This window comes from Canis aureus, chromosome 19 (assembly GCF_053574225.1).
Source record: "Canis aureus isolate CA01 chromosome 19, VMU_Caureus_v.1.0, whole genome shotgun sequence".
In the NCBI taxonomy this organism is placed as follows: Eukaryota; Metazoa; Chordata; class Mammalia; order Carnivora; family Canidae; genus Canis; species Canis aureus.
The window spans coordinates 36,673,115-36,691,319 of NC_135629.1; the positions used below are offsets into that span (position 1 = coordinate 36,673,115).

General features: G+C 45.1%; 1 protein-coding gene across 6 annotated transcripts in view; it reads right to left on the minus strand.

Moving 5' to 3' along the window:
• The window catches only part of CACNA2D3 (calcium voltage-gated channel auxiliary subunit alpha2delta 3), an 832,272-nt gene that overhangs the window by 488,206 nt on the left and 325,861 nt on the right, over window positions 1–18,205 (minus strand). For all 6 annotated transcript variants that reach the window (XR_013357842.1, XR_013357841.1, XM_077858494.1 and 3 more), the window contains one exon: window positions 14,306–14,468. Coding sequence is in view for 4 of the 6 variants with exons in the window: in XM_077858494.1 (XP_077714620.1) it covers window positions 14,306–14,468 (163 nt within the window). In the remaining 2 variants the exon portion in view is untranslated. The remainder of the gene's footprint in view (window positions 1–14,305; window positions 14,469–18,205) is intronic.

The following is an 18,205-nucleotide window of genomic DNA, read 5'->3' on the forward strand; positions in this document are numbered from 1 at the left end:
TCACTTTAGAGAGAACCCATTTCTCTTTTCCTAGGCCAACATCATTTGTATGAAAATAATCACTGCCACCATAAGGACACAATATGACACTAACTACAACCTCCAGCAAAGGCAGCATCCGTTCATAGCATACTCAACAGCCCTCCTGCCTCAAACAAAACCATCATCAACCATGGCCACCACGAAGCAAGAACTATCAGCTGGAAAGCCAGTGATATTTGACAAGCAGGTGTCTTGCTACAGACCTGAAAATTACTTGTAGATCAGTAGCTTTTATAAATCATCTTCTATCCTTTTGCTTTTAACAAGCCACCCCCCCCAAAAAAAAAAAAACACATATTCATGATAAAGAATTCAAACTAAACAGAAGGGTGGAAAGTGAAAAGTACTTTAATTTCTTATACCTCTCCAGAAATGTTCTGTGTATACGGCCATTTTCTTCCACATCTTTCCCCCCTCACCTTGGTTATTTGTTCGTATACTTCCAGACCCTCCTACCTGAGTATACAGAGCTCCAGCTTCCCAGAGTCTCCTAATCCCATGAAACCCCATGCCTTCTGAGACAGTGGCTGTTCCATGGTAACAGGATAACAATCACATAAGTTTGGAGAGAGCAGACTCATACATCTAAGTGGCCTTCTCGATGGTAGAAACACATATTCCTTGAGTATCCCACATGCACAGTTGACCACCAAGTGTTTCACGGCATCTCCTTCCCTTGTTTCAACCCAAAACATTTTTTTCATGGGCCCCTTAACACTGTATTGTGCAACATGATCCCTCTTCTTGCATTATTCCCTGCCTTGGCCAAATCATTTCCTACCCATCCTTCCTCAGGAAAATGCCATCTGACATGACCATTCCCCACTCTTAGATCGCCCTGGGCCCAGAATGATCTCCATTCCAGGCAACATTGTCGCAGAGCCACACCCTCTCCTCCACAGGAGCCAGCTGGTTTCATCAAATGTTTGTGGTGTGCTTACTTCCCGTGCTTCCCCATTGGCCTCTAAGCTGCATGAGAGCATGGGCAGTGTCTGCCCATTCATCACACCAAGAGGTGCTCTGCAAATATCTACTAAATCAATATATGGCAGTGGGGTCCCCTAGAGCCCAACTCTACAAATGTCATTCCAGCCACTACAGTGGAGAAATGTGCTTCTCCTGAACACACTGCAGGGATCTTTCTGATGAGGTGAAAGCCTTTCTGCATCGTGAATCTTTACCTCCTTCCTTACTCACTTGTGCTGATTCTGGTACGGCAGGTTTGCAGGATTAAATGTGGAATGGTCTCATCTCCTGACAGAAATATCGCCAACGTGTGAGCAGTTGGTACCCACTGACATTCTGATGTAGAATTTGCTTTACATTTTAAAAAAAGGCTTTCTGCCGCAACATTTATTTTGATCGGGGGAAGAGATTGGGAATGTTTATGTAAAATAAGACTAGTTTTCATTTATGATGGATTTTTGCATGCTGCGAGGAAGATGACACACTGACAAAACAGAGCCTTCCATTTGCCGCACATGTGAAGTGTGCCTGCCCACAGGCATGATGCAGCTAACGGAACACTCTGGCACGGCCAGTGGGGTGCATCAGTGGTGTACAGGATACAATATAAAGAGGCAGGTATCCCAACGGTTGTGAAGTCAGTGTCAGGGTTGCATGCTGACTTGCTCATCTTACCAGCTGAGTTATCCTCAGCAGGTCCCAAAGCTTCAGTATCTCCTCCGTGAAATGGGAACAATGAGTGCTCCTGCCTCACTGGCCTGTACATAGGACCAGATTGTATTAAATAATGCTTGTGCCTGTACATAGCACATTATCTAGAGGGTAAAAACTAATAGAGGGAGACATCTGTGGACTAATGAGGTGAGTGTTTCCAAGGACAATGGGTAGTGCATCCTGGACACAAGGTTCCATTAGTTTGGAGCTACAAAGAGGGGAAGCAGTATGAGAAGTGAAAAGGAAGAAGGCTTCCTTCGTACCCTGCCAAGGGTGGTGTCCTCCTGAAAGTCCTGGATCCCAGACAAAAGGAAAGCAAAGAGCAAGATTTGAAGCCCTATAATTGACGTTGTCAACTGACATTGACATTAAGTTTCTCAGCAGCCACGTGGTCTGAGTAGCAGGGCCTGAACCTACAGGGGCCACCCGTGTGTCTGATTATGATGAGTGAAAGAAGGGCAGGTGTGAGGATCAGGGATCCCACGGCTTACAGAAGGTGCTCATTGGCTCCCGACACCCACGAGCAATTATAGCTCCACACTGTTTGCTGTTCGTTGAATTTCTGGATGTAATCTCCAGTAATAAAAGGGTTTACAAGGTGCAAGAGAAAAGTTACCTTGTTCAGTGTCAGAGATATGCCCAGGAAGAAGCCACACCACTGCACTTCCCAGTATCATTCTTATAACAATACTAACAAAGGGGACACTTAGTCAGCTTTTACAACATACTAGCACCATGCTGATGGTTTAACAGCGCTTTATTTAATCCCCACAAACCATGGGGGGAGAGGTGCTGTCATTATGCAACACCCCTGCTATCATCTCCAGTGTGCTGAAGGCAGCTCCCTACTCTCCCTCCCCATCAAAGACAGATCAGAAAGCAAGCTCTGATGAGTGATGTTAGCATAAGAAGGACTTTGAATTCCCACTATGTCATCAATATTTTTTAAAGTAAATCACTTATCAGCTCTGGCTCTCTATGATTATTTTGACATTGCACAAATGTGGGGACACCAACTGAAAAAAAAAAAACCATTAGCAATCATTCTTGTTCTTACATTGTCCTTTACTGCCTGGGCACTTGCTTTCAGAATTCCTCTTAGCCCAGATTCAGCTCCTGACCTATTGCAAGCCTCCATCTCAATTTCTATTATTCATAAAAACAGAGAGAGATTACAAAATACAAATAGACCATGGAAGTATTATCTTATTAGGCATATATCTAAAACTGTTGTCTCCTCGGGCAACCTGGGTAGCTTAGTGGTTTAGCGCTGCCTTCAGCCCACTGCGGGATCCTGGAGACCCGGGATCGAGTCCCACATCGGGCTCCCTGCATGGACCCTGCTTCTCCCTCTGCCTGTGTCTCTGCCTCTCATGTATAAATAAATAAAATCTTAAAAAAAAAATAAAACTGTTGTCTTCAAAAGCAGCACTCCCTCTTAAAAATCATATTCAAACAGAAGTAGAATGGACAGACCAATAAGCAGAAAAAAACTCCAAAACCCCACGCACTAATTCATTTGTGATGACCTGTAGTAATGTAGAGTTCAGGTAGCAATGTAGTAAAGCCGGATTCAGGAAGTAATATAATAATGCAGGATTCAGGTAGTAATGTAGTAATACAGGATTCATACAGTAATGTCATGCTAAATTCAGGGAGTAATGTAGTAAAGTAGGATTCAAGTAGTACTGTAGTAATGCAATATCCATATAGTAACATAGTAAGCAGGATTCAGGGAGTAATGTAGAAATGTAGGACCCAGGGAGTAATATAACGTAGCATTCAGGAAGTAGTAGAGTAATGCAGGATTCAGGTAGTCATATAATACAGAACTCAGTTCCGTTCAATGGATAATCTTTTCTATTCCATCTCCTCTACTAAGTTCCCAAGGGGATGAAAAAACAAAAAACAAAAAACAAAACAAAACAAACATCTTCAAGTTCCAGGGGAGAGAGACAAATGAAAAAGAAAGCACTACACTGTCGGACATAGGACAGGTGGCTGTTCGAGAGTGGAGGGCTGAGCCAGAAGGAAGGGTGAAGCACCAGGGAAGCTCTCAGGAAAGGACCAGCCTGGCCATGGGGTTCAAGGAGAGCAGACCTGGGGGGGACAGCAGAGCCTAAGGAAAGGCTGCTAGGAGAACTGGAGTCCTCAGACCGTGACCGGGAGAGGGAGGATAGGAAACGGGCATCCTGGGATCCCTGGGTGGCTCAGTGGTTTAGTGCCTGCCTTTGGCCCAGGGCGCAATCCTGGAGACCCGGAATCGAATCCCACGTCGGGCTCCCGGTGCATGGAGCCTGCTTCTCCCTCTGCCTGTGTCTCTGCCTCTCTCTCTCTCTCTCTCTCTCACTCTGTCTCTCATGAATAAATAAATAAAATCTTAAAAAAAAAAAAAAAGGAAACGGGCATCCATTTGTGGGTGCATGTGCCCTTCACCCTACATACAAAGCTAAAGGGAGGGGTGAGGCTGGGCCTGGGTTCTGGGGCAGAGCCACATCACATCAGGAACCCACCTCAGGAAGAGAAGGTTGGAAATGGCTTTGGTGGGAGGAGCCAAAGAGCATCAATCAAGTGTCTCCATGTGCCAGATGCTGTGCTGGGCACTGCACAGTGATGCTCCATACCCTACACATGGGGAAACTGAGGCTCACAGAATTAATTGCTCTAGTTCACCAAGCTGGCACTCCCTGACCGGATGCCAGTCAGGCCCACCACGCTCCAAAGACACCTGATGGCTCTAGAAGAAGCCTTGGGATGGACCAGAATGGAGATAGTGGCTCCTGCCTGGGTCAGTGCCCAGGGTGAAGGTCACTGGAGGAGCACCGAAGGACTTCAGAGAGCCTAAGGAAGGGGCTATAAATTCCTCTCTCACTTGCTTTTTAGAAAACTGCCCACTAACATCCAAAGCCGTTGAGTCTTACCCTGTTCAGTGTGCCAGACCTGATCTAGTCCAGAGGCCATGGAAGGTGTGCCTTGGAATTCCGTCATAGTAGGTTGTGAAGGACGGTGGTCCCCACCACTGCCTATGGCGCATGGGTTAGTGGCAGGTGAGGTGATGCAGCCAGGGTTCTCAGTACAGAGTAATCATCTCATCTGTTTATTTGCTCATTCATTCATGCATTTATTCATTCATTCATTCAACAAGCACAACTTCTGTGTTAAGCATAAGCCTAAGCATTAATGGGCCACCGTGGGCGCAGGACACCCTTCTTCCACCAACACCACTTCTGAAAAAATATAGACACAAACCCATCATATACACATGCACATCTATGCAGACCTATGTTGGTGTCATGCATACACACACATACACATATACACACACACAGGTGTGAAGGAACCGCCACAAGAACATGAACAAACCCTGAATGTTAAGACCAAGTTAGTTATTCCGTGACACAAAAATGTGATTTCTGAATTGGAAGACAGAAACTGTGAGTACTTTGGGGTGACAGCTGTGGAATCACCTCAGCAGCACTAGTTAGTGGGTATCTTGCCAAACACTTTGGTCCTGCCACTCTCGCACTGACACAACAGGGGTTGGGAAAGGTCACCTGGCCCTGGTGAGGATGGTGGAGCCAAAAGGCCATGGGGTGAGGGTGATCTTTTCCCTGGCCCACAGCAGTATGTTCAGACCTGCCCCTCTGATTCTGACGCCTGATTCCAATTCATCGCCACAGCACCCCCACACTCAGCTAGGGTAGGGAGACAAACAGGAAAGCAAGTTCAAGCCTATTCCGAAAGCTTCAGTTCAGCATTCGGAGGAGAAAACACACCATTCAGAGTTAAAATTTGTTTCTGATTTCCTGGAGCCTATCGGTCTGTCTCTCTCTCATACACACACACACACACACACACACACACAAAAGAACCAAATTTTTTAAAATTTGCCTTTCTCTTTCTTGTTTGGCTCTCTTTCTTCTTCTCTTTTCTTCCACAGTTGTATTGAGAAATAATTCACATACTACAGCATATGTTTCAGGTGGACAGCACGATGGTTTACTTTGAGATGATTAGTGCAATAGGTTCAGCTAACATCAACTCTGAATGATCCTTGACTCCTGACATTGGTATCTGTGCATCTGAGGAATGGGGCTCCTCTTCCAAGTTTACTTTGCCAAATTTGACTTTACAGGTTTGCCTTGGCAGACACAGCTCTTCACTAGTCAGCCCAGTTTGGGTTTCTGGGTGTGTCTACTGGTAATATGTTTGGGCAGGTGGGACCTGCTATTTTGGTCTATTTTTAGGCAAGGCAACTCTGAGGACCGAGACAGGGGTGTGCCTGGCTGAGAACAGATGGGCAGGACCCCTGCCTTGGCTCTCCGCCCACGTGAGGCTGCAGGATGGCCTCCACAGGGGCCTGGGTTCTCCGGCTGGCCTTACAGGATGACCGGGACCTGGTGCCCTATTAGGTAGTAGGGGGGGCTATGAATTAGCTTCCCAGGCCCTGGCAGGGGATCAGACCACAGCCCAGAGCTTGTACAGCTCATTGTTCAGGAACCTGGGTCAGGCCTGGGGGTGCACGCAGTTCCCAGGTCAGGGGAGGCCACCAGTTTTGCTCTGTACACGCAGGAGAAGCCACAGGCTATGCTCTCTGTGCAGAGCGCCAGTGTAGGTAGGGCTGCTGAACGGGCGCCACAGCTTCCCCTGTGCTCTGCTGGGCTCCCTGGTCGGACAGGCTGGAGACTGTCCCCAGCAATGGTCGCAGCTACAAAGCAGATTCCCTGCCAGAACGCAGTGGGAGAAGCAGCTCTGCAACCAGTCAAGCTCTCTGTTGTGAGTCCAGCCTACCTGCAGCCCCAGTCCCCTGCTGACCAGGGCCACTGGCTTTGCTCTGCCGGCCCTTGTCTGGGCTCGAGTGCCACTGGGCCACAGGGCTTCCAGGAGCTGTGAACAGCCCCCTGGTCAGCTGGGCCTGCAGCTGGGTGGGGGCTAGGTCTCAGCCCCTCGCCTGGGCGGGAGGTGGGGGGGACCATCCAGACTACTCTCACCTTCCCAAACAGGCTCTCAGGGTAGGAGGGGCCGGGAGCTGCCCTCAGCCTTAGCTATGAATCAGTCTTCTTGCCTGTGCACAGCCTGGGGGGCCTGCACACCCAGTCCTGGCTTTGCCCTGCGGGGAGCAGCTCCACCATCCTGTCTCTTGAGCCCAGCTTCCAGGAGCTAGGGCCAGCCGTCTGGTCAGATGGGGCCAGGAGGCACCCTCCGCAGCAGGTGGGGCTGTGACTCAGCACCCTGAGTGTGGGCAAAGCTGCACCACACCAAGTTCTCAGGTCACAGTGCACCCATCCAGGTGGTTCTGCAGAGGAGCAAAGCTGCTGGTTGGGGTTGCTAGGCATGAACTCAGTCTGCCAAGACCCAGTGCTGGTCCTTGCAAGCCCCTGCTCCTTCTTCATCACAGTCAGATTCCTAGGGGCTGGGCCCCAAAGAGTTGCCGGCAATCCCAGCTGTGTGAAGTCAGAGGAGGGGCTCCCACAAAGTGCCCCACAATGCTTGGAAGGCCGGTTGCCACCCTGGGCTCTCTTTTCTGGCTGGAGGAAGCAGAGGCTCCAGGTGAGGGGGGTGGGCACCTCCTGGTGTGGTGCTGCACTGGCAGGGCTGGAGGGGTGTCACCATGTAGCTGCTTCTCTTACCCCCAATGCTGTCTTGGTCTCTGTGGTGCAAGAGGTGCTTCCCCCTCACCTCCACTTCCAGGTTACTCTCACTGGTACCTTTTTCTTAAATACAGGTTAGTGGTTCTCATGAGAGGGAGCAAAGTCAGGGAAAACCTATGTCACTGTCTTGGTGATGTCACTTTTAACACAGCTCCTTAAAAGGTTCATGAGCCTTTTTGCACATCAAATGGCTCTTGGAAAACAACGTTTTAATGATTTCCGTGTAAACAAATCAGAAACATATGGATTAAATTTCCCTTAAAATATATATTTGTAATTAAGGGGAAAAGTGCTTGGCAAAGTCCGTTTTACAATTTATCCAACCTAACATGTGAAAAATAGTTTGAGACATCTGACAAACCCAAACCCAGTAATCTTGACCATCCCTTACAGTAGCACACATACTCTGCTTCTATGCAGGGGACTCAAGTCCACCTCACCAGACCTCTGCCCTTCCCCGGGCTTTTTAGAAAAACCTATTAGATTGTAGCAGACAGGCTGAATCCTTGGGCTCTGCAGTGGTAGTTATGGTTCACCCTTTCCCTAGGCCTGGTTTCATTTTCAGGGGCTATGCCCACCCCTTGACCATCCCCCCCACCCCGCACACATGGGAAACCTTTGCAGCCCACTCTGCTGAGGAAGTTAAGAAGAGGAAGGGGTGGCCTAGGTCACGTCCTCCAATTCAACCTCCTCCCACCTCTTCCAGGCAGTCCACCTCTCCCTGCTATCTCCCCCTTTCTGTCCTAAGCCAACATATGGAGGCTTTGTATTTCTTGAATCAAAAATGTTTGCAGGGCTGAGATGCAGAAGGTGCATGAGTCAGCAGCTCCCCCAGGTCATGCAGAAACCTCAGGTCATTGAAATTATTAGGCTGCATGTCATGGAGGAAAAAGAAATGAAGGCTGGCCAGAGACTAGCCTCTGGAGCAAGTTCTTGGGTCCCACTACAGTGGCGGACTTGTGATCTGGCAGTGCCCAGAGAGAATCAGAGCTTCAGGTGGGCCTAGGGCTGATGTTCTCAGCCTGAACAAAAATATTCCTATATCCCAAGGTGTCCAGGAAGTAACTGAGCCCCAGGCACAGGGGTTGAGGGACCAGGTCCTTCTTCTCTCAACGCTCATATCCAGAGAGGCAGCAGAGTAAGCTGGACTCATCACAAAATTGAGGTCTACCCTGGTATGAGCCTTCCTACCTGTATGACCTAGAGTAAGTCATTGTTCTATTCTGATCTTTATTTTTTTTAAAGATTTTATTTATTTATTTGAGAAAGACCATGAGAGCAAGAAAGAGCATGAGTGGGGGGTGGAGGGGGTGGGGAGAAGTGGATTACCCAAGGCTCGATCCCAGGACCCTGAGATCATAACCTGACTGAGCCACCCAGGTGCCCCTCTACTCTGATCTTTAGTTTCTTCATCTGAAAAACAGAGGCAAGAACACTGCCAAACCACTCTCCTGTGGCTGAAGAGGGAAGAAAACAAGGCCAAAGTGGTAAAATGATGAAAAAGTTTAAACCAACTAATTTCTAAAATTCATGTTTTTCTTAATCCAGCCTATAACTGCTGAAAAAGAAGCTACGACCTCTCCTCTCTTCTGCTTGGTCTAAAATTACTCAGAAGCTACAGGCTTCTTTTCCTCCCCACTAACCCCCACCCAAATTACAGAGTCATTTGTGTTTACTATTATCTGTAGGCATCTTTGTAACCCAGCACCTTTTCTATCCTGCTATTATCACCTGACTTTCTTCTGTGTCAGGAGTAGCACCTTTACTTCATAGTGATGAGGAAGGGGGAAGTAGGGGAGCCAAGAGGGACAGGAAGTAGGGGGAAGACCCCCAGATTAGAATCTAAAAGCCCCAAACAATACAGAATCACAGAACATGCATTTCTGCTCTTCAGTAGCTATAAGAGAAGATAGAAGCAGAGGCTTACAATCCAAATCCCTGTCTATTTCCAGGTCTTGGGCTTCGAGTGCTTGAGAACAATTGCTCTCAGTCTACCAGCCCAGGCACTGAGGTGGCACACAGTGCAGAGAGGACACAGTGAAAATGCCTGGTTCTAATCCTGCTTCTACTTCAAGTCCCTCCTGTCTTAACCATAACTGCCCCTGAGAACTGAACAAAGTCATATGGCCGTAACAATAACAGGGTGTGATGGCCTATGTCAAATACCAGCCTCCCCTCATTATCTGACCCCAACTCCGTGATATGGGTCTTCTCTTTCCCTCCAGCAGATGACAGGAGCCAACATCAGTGGACTAGCCACTGTTCCCCAGCCCACATGGGCATTATTCTTACAGTGCTCACTGCAATCCCATAAGGCTGGCACTGGTTTTACACTCATTTTATATCTAAGGATGCTGAGGACAGCGGGGAAGAGAAACTTGCCCAAGTTCGCGTACTGGGCAGTCACTGTACGCCAGGCTTCCTTCTAAAAGCTTAATCCACTCTGCAACCCCCTGAGTCAGGCCACAGGGATTATCATTTCCAAAGCACATTTGGGGAAAATGAGGCACAGGCATTTTATGCAGTTGCAGAGGCACCAGCGGGGAAAGTCATGGTGCAGGACCCTCTCCAGGCTGGCTCTGGGAGTGGCACTGGCCTCTGGCTGCCCTTCTTCTCCACCATTTTCCAAGCCTTATTCTCAAGCTTTCTTGGAGAGTCTGTGAGCCACCCAATGTACTTTCATAGAGTTTCTTTTCCATTTAAATCAGCCAGGATATGTTTTTTGTTGCTTGCAAACACCACGAGAACAGCCAGGTAGGGTAGACTTCTCACAGTCTAAGAGGCAAGGACACTGGTATCCTCCAGCTCATCCCCCATCTCTGGAAAACCCAGTAAGTGAAGAGCATGGTGCTTGGGGCAAAGTGGAGCACCAGGCTGAAGCAGCAGGGTGCCCTGCCCTCAGAGAGCTCCAAGTGGAAAAGGAAAAATAAAGTATGCAGTGGACTTCTGGAATACAGCAATGCTGGAACAAAGAAATAAACCAACGTCACATCACAAAAGATGCACAGGCTAGGGATACCAGGGCAGTCATTCGGCAACATCTCTTAAAGAGGTTTCCTGAAGAAGTTGCTACATTGGGCACCATGAGAACCCTAAGACACATTTCTAAAAACTGCAGTATGGCTCTTTGAATTCCCATGGTTAGTTGGACTGCTTTCCCACGTGTCATGAACTCTGAGACTCCAGTCTCTTGTAGGGCTTACGAGAAAGGCACCTCAGGCACAAGCAGATGCTGACCTAGTTGAATAACCTGGTTGCAAGGCCCAGCCAAGGAGGTGAAAAGCAGATTGCAGAAAACAGGTAGATTTTCCCAGTTACATTCAGCTGTGACCAGAAGCTACGCCCAGGAGCACAGTGCACAGCAGCTCCTAAGAAAATATCAAACCTCTCTGCCATGGACCCGCTCTGCTATGTCCAAGCCGCCCAGAAAGCACATCCTGTATTAGTTTCCTCTGTTGGGGCAAGATTTCTAACCTAAGAATGTCACAGCCAGCCAACGACCGAGCTCCAAGCACGTGTTCCGAGTACATGTCATCAATAACTAGATCTGAGTTGGCGGGCCCTCTTAACATGAAATACATTTCTGTAGCTTGAAAAGGAAAAAAAGACTGTTTGAGGCTGGTTTGAATTAGGTGGAATGGAGGCAGGAATTTTCCTGAAGTCTCCTCCTCTCTCCCTTGGGCAGCTACTCACTGCTTGGCAGAAACAAGACATAGCGCCTGGCTGACCTTGGTCCATGACCCCACAGCCTCGCTGAGGGACCACCAAGTCTGGGCAGGGGTGGTAGGCAGGCCCCACAAGGGCTGTTGAAATTGACTTCAAATATTATTACCTACCTCCACGGGCTCAAGCAATCTATTAGGATACTGCCTAGCGAGCCTCGTAGCCATGATTCCGCAGCCTATGTGATCAATGGCAGAGCTGGTCCCTAATGTGTTGCTGCCATCGAAAGGTACAATTATGCCTTTAAAGCTCAAGGTGCAATTAAATCTCTATAATGGTGCTAATGGCTCGAGCAACCTTGAAGCAGCTGCCATATTTTAAAAGATCGTTCTGAATTGCTTTATGTCTGAAACTGCTCTGTAAAATCTTGTTAATTTTTCATCTTCAGTTGAGAATGTATTTAATGCTGAGAGGATGGCTTCCTTCCAGCCACACTGCACAGAAGGGGGCTTCCTTCCTCAGCCGACAGGATCGATCACCCTGGAGGATTAGGGCAAACTTTCCTGGATGAGGTTGATCTCAGTTCTCTAAGGCTTGGGTTCTAGGGGATCTGCCCTAAGGAAGAGTCCAAAGTGAAGATTAGGTCACAGGATACAGTCTAGTCCAGAGCCCACTAGGGACAGTTCAGATTGGCATCACTGAGAGAGAGAGAGAGAGAGAGAGAAATACAATTTATATTCACGGTATTTTCCAATAATAACAATGGTGGCTCAGATATACTGAGCACTTTCTGTGAGCAACCCTTGTTGCTAAGGCTGTGCACACATCACTCCAGAACCTCACAGTAACCCCGGGAGGAGGTAATATCCTTATCCCTATTTGACAGAAAGGGAAACCGACACTTGTGGCAACAAAGCTACCTTCTTAGGATCACGAAGCCAGCCAGGGGAAGAATAGGACTCAAACCCAGAGCCCTTCTCTGGACCACTGTAGTTGATGTGATGCTGAAACTGGGTGGGTGAAAGAAACCAGCCCCAATGTTTCTGAAACCTTGATGGCAGACAATGGAACAGCATTTTATTTTGAAGATGCCATGGCATTCTGATTTATTTTTCAGGGACGATGGCTCTTTGTTTACGAGTCTCCCAGATCTAATGAGGCAGAGCAAACTCCTACCCACTGATGGTGAGGATGAGGGAGGAACATCCTTAACTCAAACGCATTGTTAACATCATCTTGTGAGGTTTAGCTCTCACACCCACCCCAATAATGTGGACACAATTATTATCCACATCCTAGACATGTAGAAACTAAAGTCTAAAGAGACAAGGTGGCATGCCAAAGGGTGCAGCCAGAGAGATGGAATGCAGGACCAACCAGAGCCAGTCTGAGGCCAGAGCCCATCCCTGACCATTATAATTCCAACTTACATGGGCAGATGAGAATTTTGGGGAAAGAACTCCAGAGTCTACGTGAAGGCTGAATTTGAGTGGCTTCTACATCAAGCCTGAACACAGGGGGCCCCATTAAGATCCATCTGGCTTTGTACTCTAAGAAAAGACCACAACTGATTCTGTTGCAACCCTAGGGGCTCCCAAACCCATAAGAGCATTATAAGGAATGGGAGGGAAGAGAGAAAGACTATACCAGAGGTCAGTAAACTACAGCTTGCAGGTCAAACTTAGCCATCTGTTCTTGTAAATAAATGGATGAAAGATCTAAATGTGAGACAAGATTCCATCAAAATCCTAGAGGAGAACACAGGCAACACCCTTTTTGAACTCAGCCACAGCAACTTCTTGTAAGATACATCCATGAAGGCAAAAGAAACAAAAGCAAAAATGAACTATTGGGACTTCATCAAGATAAGAAGCTTTTGCACAGCAAAGGATACAGTCAACAAAACTCAAAGACAACCTACAGAATGGGAGAAGATATTTGCAAATGACATATCAGATAAAGGGCTAGTTTCCAAGATCTATAAAGAACTTATTAAACTCAACACCAAAGAAACAAACAATCCAATCATGAAATGGGCAAAAGACATGAACAGAAATCTCACAGAGGAAGACATAGACATGGCCAACAAGCACATAAGAAAATGCTCTGCATCACTGGCCATCAGGGAAATACAAATCAAAACCACAATGAGATACCACCTCACACCAGTGAGAATGGGGAAAATTAACAAGGCAGGAGACCACAAGTGTTGGAGAGGATGCAGAGAAAAGGGAACCCTCTTGCACTGTTGGTGGGAATGTGAAATGGTGCAGCCACTCTGGAAAACTCTGTGGAGGTTCCTCAAAGAGTTAAAAATAGACCTGCCCTACGACCCAGCAATTGCACTGTTGGGGATTTACCCCAAAGATACAGATGCAATGAAACGCCGGGACACCTGCACCCCGATGTTTCTAGCAGCAATGTCTACAATAGCCAAACTGTGGAAGGAGCCTCGGTGTCCATCGAAAGATGAATGGATAAAGAAGATGTGGTTTATGTATACAATGGAATATTACTCAGCCATTAGAAATGACAAATACCCACCATTTGCTTCAACGTGGATGGAACTGGAGGGTATTATTCTGAGTGAAGTAAGTCAATCGGAGAAGGACAAACATTATATGTTCTCATTTATTTGGGGAATATAAATAATAGTGAAAGGGAATAAAAGGGAAGGGAGAAGAAATGGGTAGGAAATATCAGAAAGGGAGACAGAACATAAAGACTCCTAACTCTGGGAAACGAACTGGGGGTGGTGGAAGGGGAGGAGAGTGGGGGGTGGGGGTGAATGGGTGACGGGCACTGAGGGGGGCACTTGACGGGATGAGCACTGGGTGTTATTTTGTATGTTGGCAAATTGAACACCAATAAAAAATAAATTTATTATTAAAAAAAATTTAGTGGCACTGTGCCCCATCTGCTGATGGATGTAGTGTCTATGGACACTTTTGTGCCAGAACAGCAGAGCCTAGTCATGGTAACAGAGACTCTATGACCCTCAAAGCCTAAGTTAGTTACTATCTTGCCCTTGACAGAAAAGGTTTGCTGGCTCCTGGATTGCATGTTAGATTGCTTGATGCAAACACCAGCTATGGAAACAGCAAGCCATCCCTAGGCAGAACAAGCACGCCTTACCTATCCAGTGGATGCTGACACACCCAGCTTGCAATCGTATTTTTCAAAAAACACAATACCCCAAACCATCAGGTGCTGTCCCCCATACCCTCTGTTCCCCACCCTCCAACAGGAGCAGCAGCAGTGAGTCTTACCTTTGTTGTACATGTTCGTGGGCACTTGGACATCACTCAGACTGATGTTCACAGGCAAATTATTAAAATGGTCATTTGGGGCTAAGATGAATTCTTTCCCCAGCTCCAAAAAATTACCATCTTTGTCCCTTTCATTTATCAGCACAGCATTGAAGTATTCATACTGCAAGAAAAGGTTAAAAAGCATTACTTGTGGCTTAGTTGAAGGAGACTGGAAGTAAAAAAAAAATAACAAGTAAATCTATACTCATTGCCATACTTGCTACAGAAAAATAGCAAAGCCAGGTAAGGGTGTCAGCAGCAGCAAAAGGGCTGTGTTTACATATGGTGCTCAGGGATGGTCTTGGTGCTATGGTGACACTCATGCAGAGACTGAAGGACAGGAGGAATAGGCTGTGTGGGGCCCTGGGGGAAGCACCCCAGGCAGAGGAGATAGGACAGGCAATGATGGGAGGGTGCTGGCACATGACACAAATGGCTGTCTCATCATCATCCTAGTCACTGTCACTGTCATCATCATCTAACATACACAGAATGCTTACTTTGTGCTAGACATTATTCTAAGTTCTTTTCTTTTGTATTTATTTATTTATTCATTAGTGGAGGGGGAAGGGTAGAGGGAGAGGGAGAGAAAGAATCTTAGGCATACTGAGCATGGAGCCTGACTTGAGGCTTGATTTCACAATCCTGAGATCATGACCTGAGCCAAAATCAAGAGTCATATGCTTAAATGACTGAGCTACCCAGGTGCCCCCTTAGTGCTTTTCATGTGTTAACTCACTGAATTCTTCTAACAATTCTATCAAGTAGGTTTCGTGAGTATTCTCATTTCATCAACAAAGAAATTGAGGTAGAAAGAACTGATATATCTGTTAAAGATTACACAGCTGATGAGCAGAGCCAGAAGTCAAACACAGGCAGTCTACTTTCAGAGTTTATGCTCTTTTCTACTGAGCAGTATTCCAAGATGGCAGGTACAGTTGGAATTAGTAGACTGAGAATTTAAAACAACTATGATTAATATACTAAAGGAACTAATAGGAAAAGTAGAAAATAGGTAAGAACAGATGGATAATATAAGCAGAGAGATGAATATTCTAAAGAAAATCCAAAGGAAATTCAAGAAATCAAAAATACTGTAACAGAAATGAAGATTGCCTTCAATAGCTCATTAGCAGACTGGACACAGCCAAGTAGGTAATGAGTGATCTTGAAGATATGTTAAAAGACACTTTCCAATCTGAAAAGTAAAGGGAAAAGAACATTCAAGAACTGTGCAATTACAAAAAGTATAACATATATGTGATGGGATTAACATTAGGAGAAGAAATAGATAAAGGAACAGAAGGAATATTTGAAGTAATAATGGCTAAGAATTTTCCAAAATTAATGACAGACACCAAACCATAGATCCAAGAAGCTCAGAGACCACCAAGCAAAGGAATATAAAGAAATGTATGCCTAGGAATAATATATTCAAACCGAAGGAAAAAAAAAAAGAAGACCAAAAGAAAATCTTGAAAAAGCCAGAGAGGGGGAAAAAAATCTTACATAGAGAAGAACAAGGATAAGGATTATGCCACATTTCTCTTCAGATACCATGTCAGCAAGAAGAGAGTGAAGTAAAATACTAAATACTAAGTATTCAGAGAAAAGGCCCACCAACCTAGAATTCTATATCTAGCAAAACTGTCTTTCAAAAGTGAAAGAGAAATAAAGACCTTTTCAAACAAAACAAAATTTTAAGAAATTTTGGGGGAATAGACCTGCCTTGCAAGAAATGGTAAAAAGCTCTTTAAGAATAAAGAAAATGATATAGATCAGAAAAATCTGATTTACATAAAGAAGACTGTTAGAGCAGGAATAAATGAAGTAAAATAAAATATTCATTTTCTTATTCTTTATTAGTTTCAGAGGTAGAATTAGTGATTCATCAGTTGTATATAACACCCAGCACTCATATCAAGTGCCCTCCTTAATGCCCATCACCCAATTATCCCTTCCCCCTCACCTTCCCTCCAGCAACCCTGAGTTTATTTCCTAGAGTTCAACATCTCTCATGGTTTGCCTCCCTCTCAATTTTTATCTTCCTTTATTTTTCCTTCCCTTTCCCTATGTTCATCTGTTTTGTTTCTTAAATTCCACATATGAGTGAAATCATATGGTATTCATCTTTCTGACTGATTTATTTTGCTCAGCATAATTCCCTCTAGTTCCATCCATATCATTGCAAGTGGCAATATCTCATTATTTTTGATGGCCACATAATATTCCATTGTATGTATATATACCACTTCTTTATCCATTCATCTGTCAAAGGACATATGGGCTCTATCCATATTTTGGCTATTGTGGACATTACTGCTATAAACATTGGGGTCTATGTGCCCCTTCAAATTAATATGTTTTTATCCTTCGGATAAATACCTTAGTGCAATTGCTGGGTCATAGGGTAGCTCTATTTTTAACTTTTTGATGAACCTCCATTCCAGAGTGGCTCCACCAGCTTGCATTCCTACAAATGGTGTAAGAGCATTCTCCTGTCTCCACATCCTTGCTAACATCTGTTGTTTCCTGAGTTGTTAATTTTAGTCATTCTGGGGATCCCTGGGTGGCACAGCGGTTTTAGCGCCTGCCTTTGGCCCAGGGCGCGATCCTGGAGACCCAGGATCAAATCCCACATCGGGCTCCCGGTGCATGGAGCCTGCTTCTCCCTCTGCCTGTGTCTCTGCCTCTCTCTCTCTCTCTCTCTATCATAAAAAAAAAAAAAAAAAAAAAAAAAAAAAAAAAATTTTAGTCATTCTGACTAGTGTGAGGTGGTATCTCATTGTGGTTTTGGTTTGTATTTCCCTGGTACCAAGTGATGTTGAGCATTTTTTCATGTATCTGTTGGCCATTAATATGCATTCTTTGGAGAAATGTATGTTCATGTCTTCTGTCCATTTCTTGACTGGATTTTTTGTTTTTTGTGAGTTGAATTTTAAAAGTTCTTTATAGTTTTTGGATATTAGCCCTTTACCTGATAAGACACTTGAAAATATCTTCTCCCACTCCACAGTTTGCCTTTTAGGTTTGTTGACTGGTCATTCAGAATAGGGAGAGATAAATAGTTTCTAGGACAAATAAAAACTAAAGGAATTTGTGAATACTAAACCAGTCCTGTAAGAAATATTAAAGTAGATCCTTTGAGTGGAAAGCCCAAAAGTAAGGAAAGAACAGAAAGGAACAGAAACAATATACAGAAACAGTGACTTTACAGGTAATACAATGGCACTAAATTCATATCTTTCAATAATCACAGTGAATGTAAATGGATTAATTGCTCCAATCAAAAGACATAGCATATCAGATTAGACAAAACAAAACAAAACAAGATCCACTGATATGCTGTCTACAAAAGACTCATTTTAGACGCAAAGATACCTCCAGATTGAGAGTGAACACATGGAGGGCCATTTATCATGCTAATGGATATAAAAAAAAAAGCTGGAGTAGCAATCCTTTTATCAGACAAACTAGATTTTAAAACAAAGACTATAATAAGAGATGAAGAAAGACACTATATTGTAACAAAAGGGTCAATCCAACACGAAGATCTAACAATTACAAATATTTATGCCCCTAACTTGGTAGCAGCCAAATATATAAACCAATTAATAACAAAATTAAAGAAACAATTGATAATAATATAATAGTAGTAGGGGACTTCAACATCTCATTCACAGCAATGGACATATCATCAAAGCAGGAGATTAACAAGGAAATAAGGGCTTTGAGTGACACATTGGACCAGATGGACTTAACAGATAAAGCATTTCATCCTAAAGCAACAGCATACACATTCTTCTTGTGTACATGGAACATTCTCCAGAATAGATCTCATACTAGGTCACAAATCAG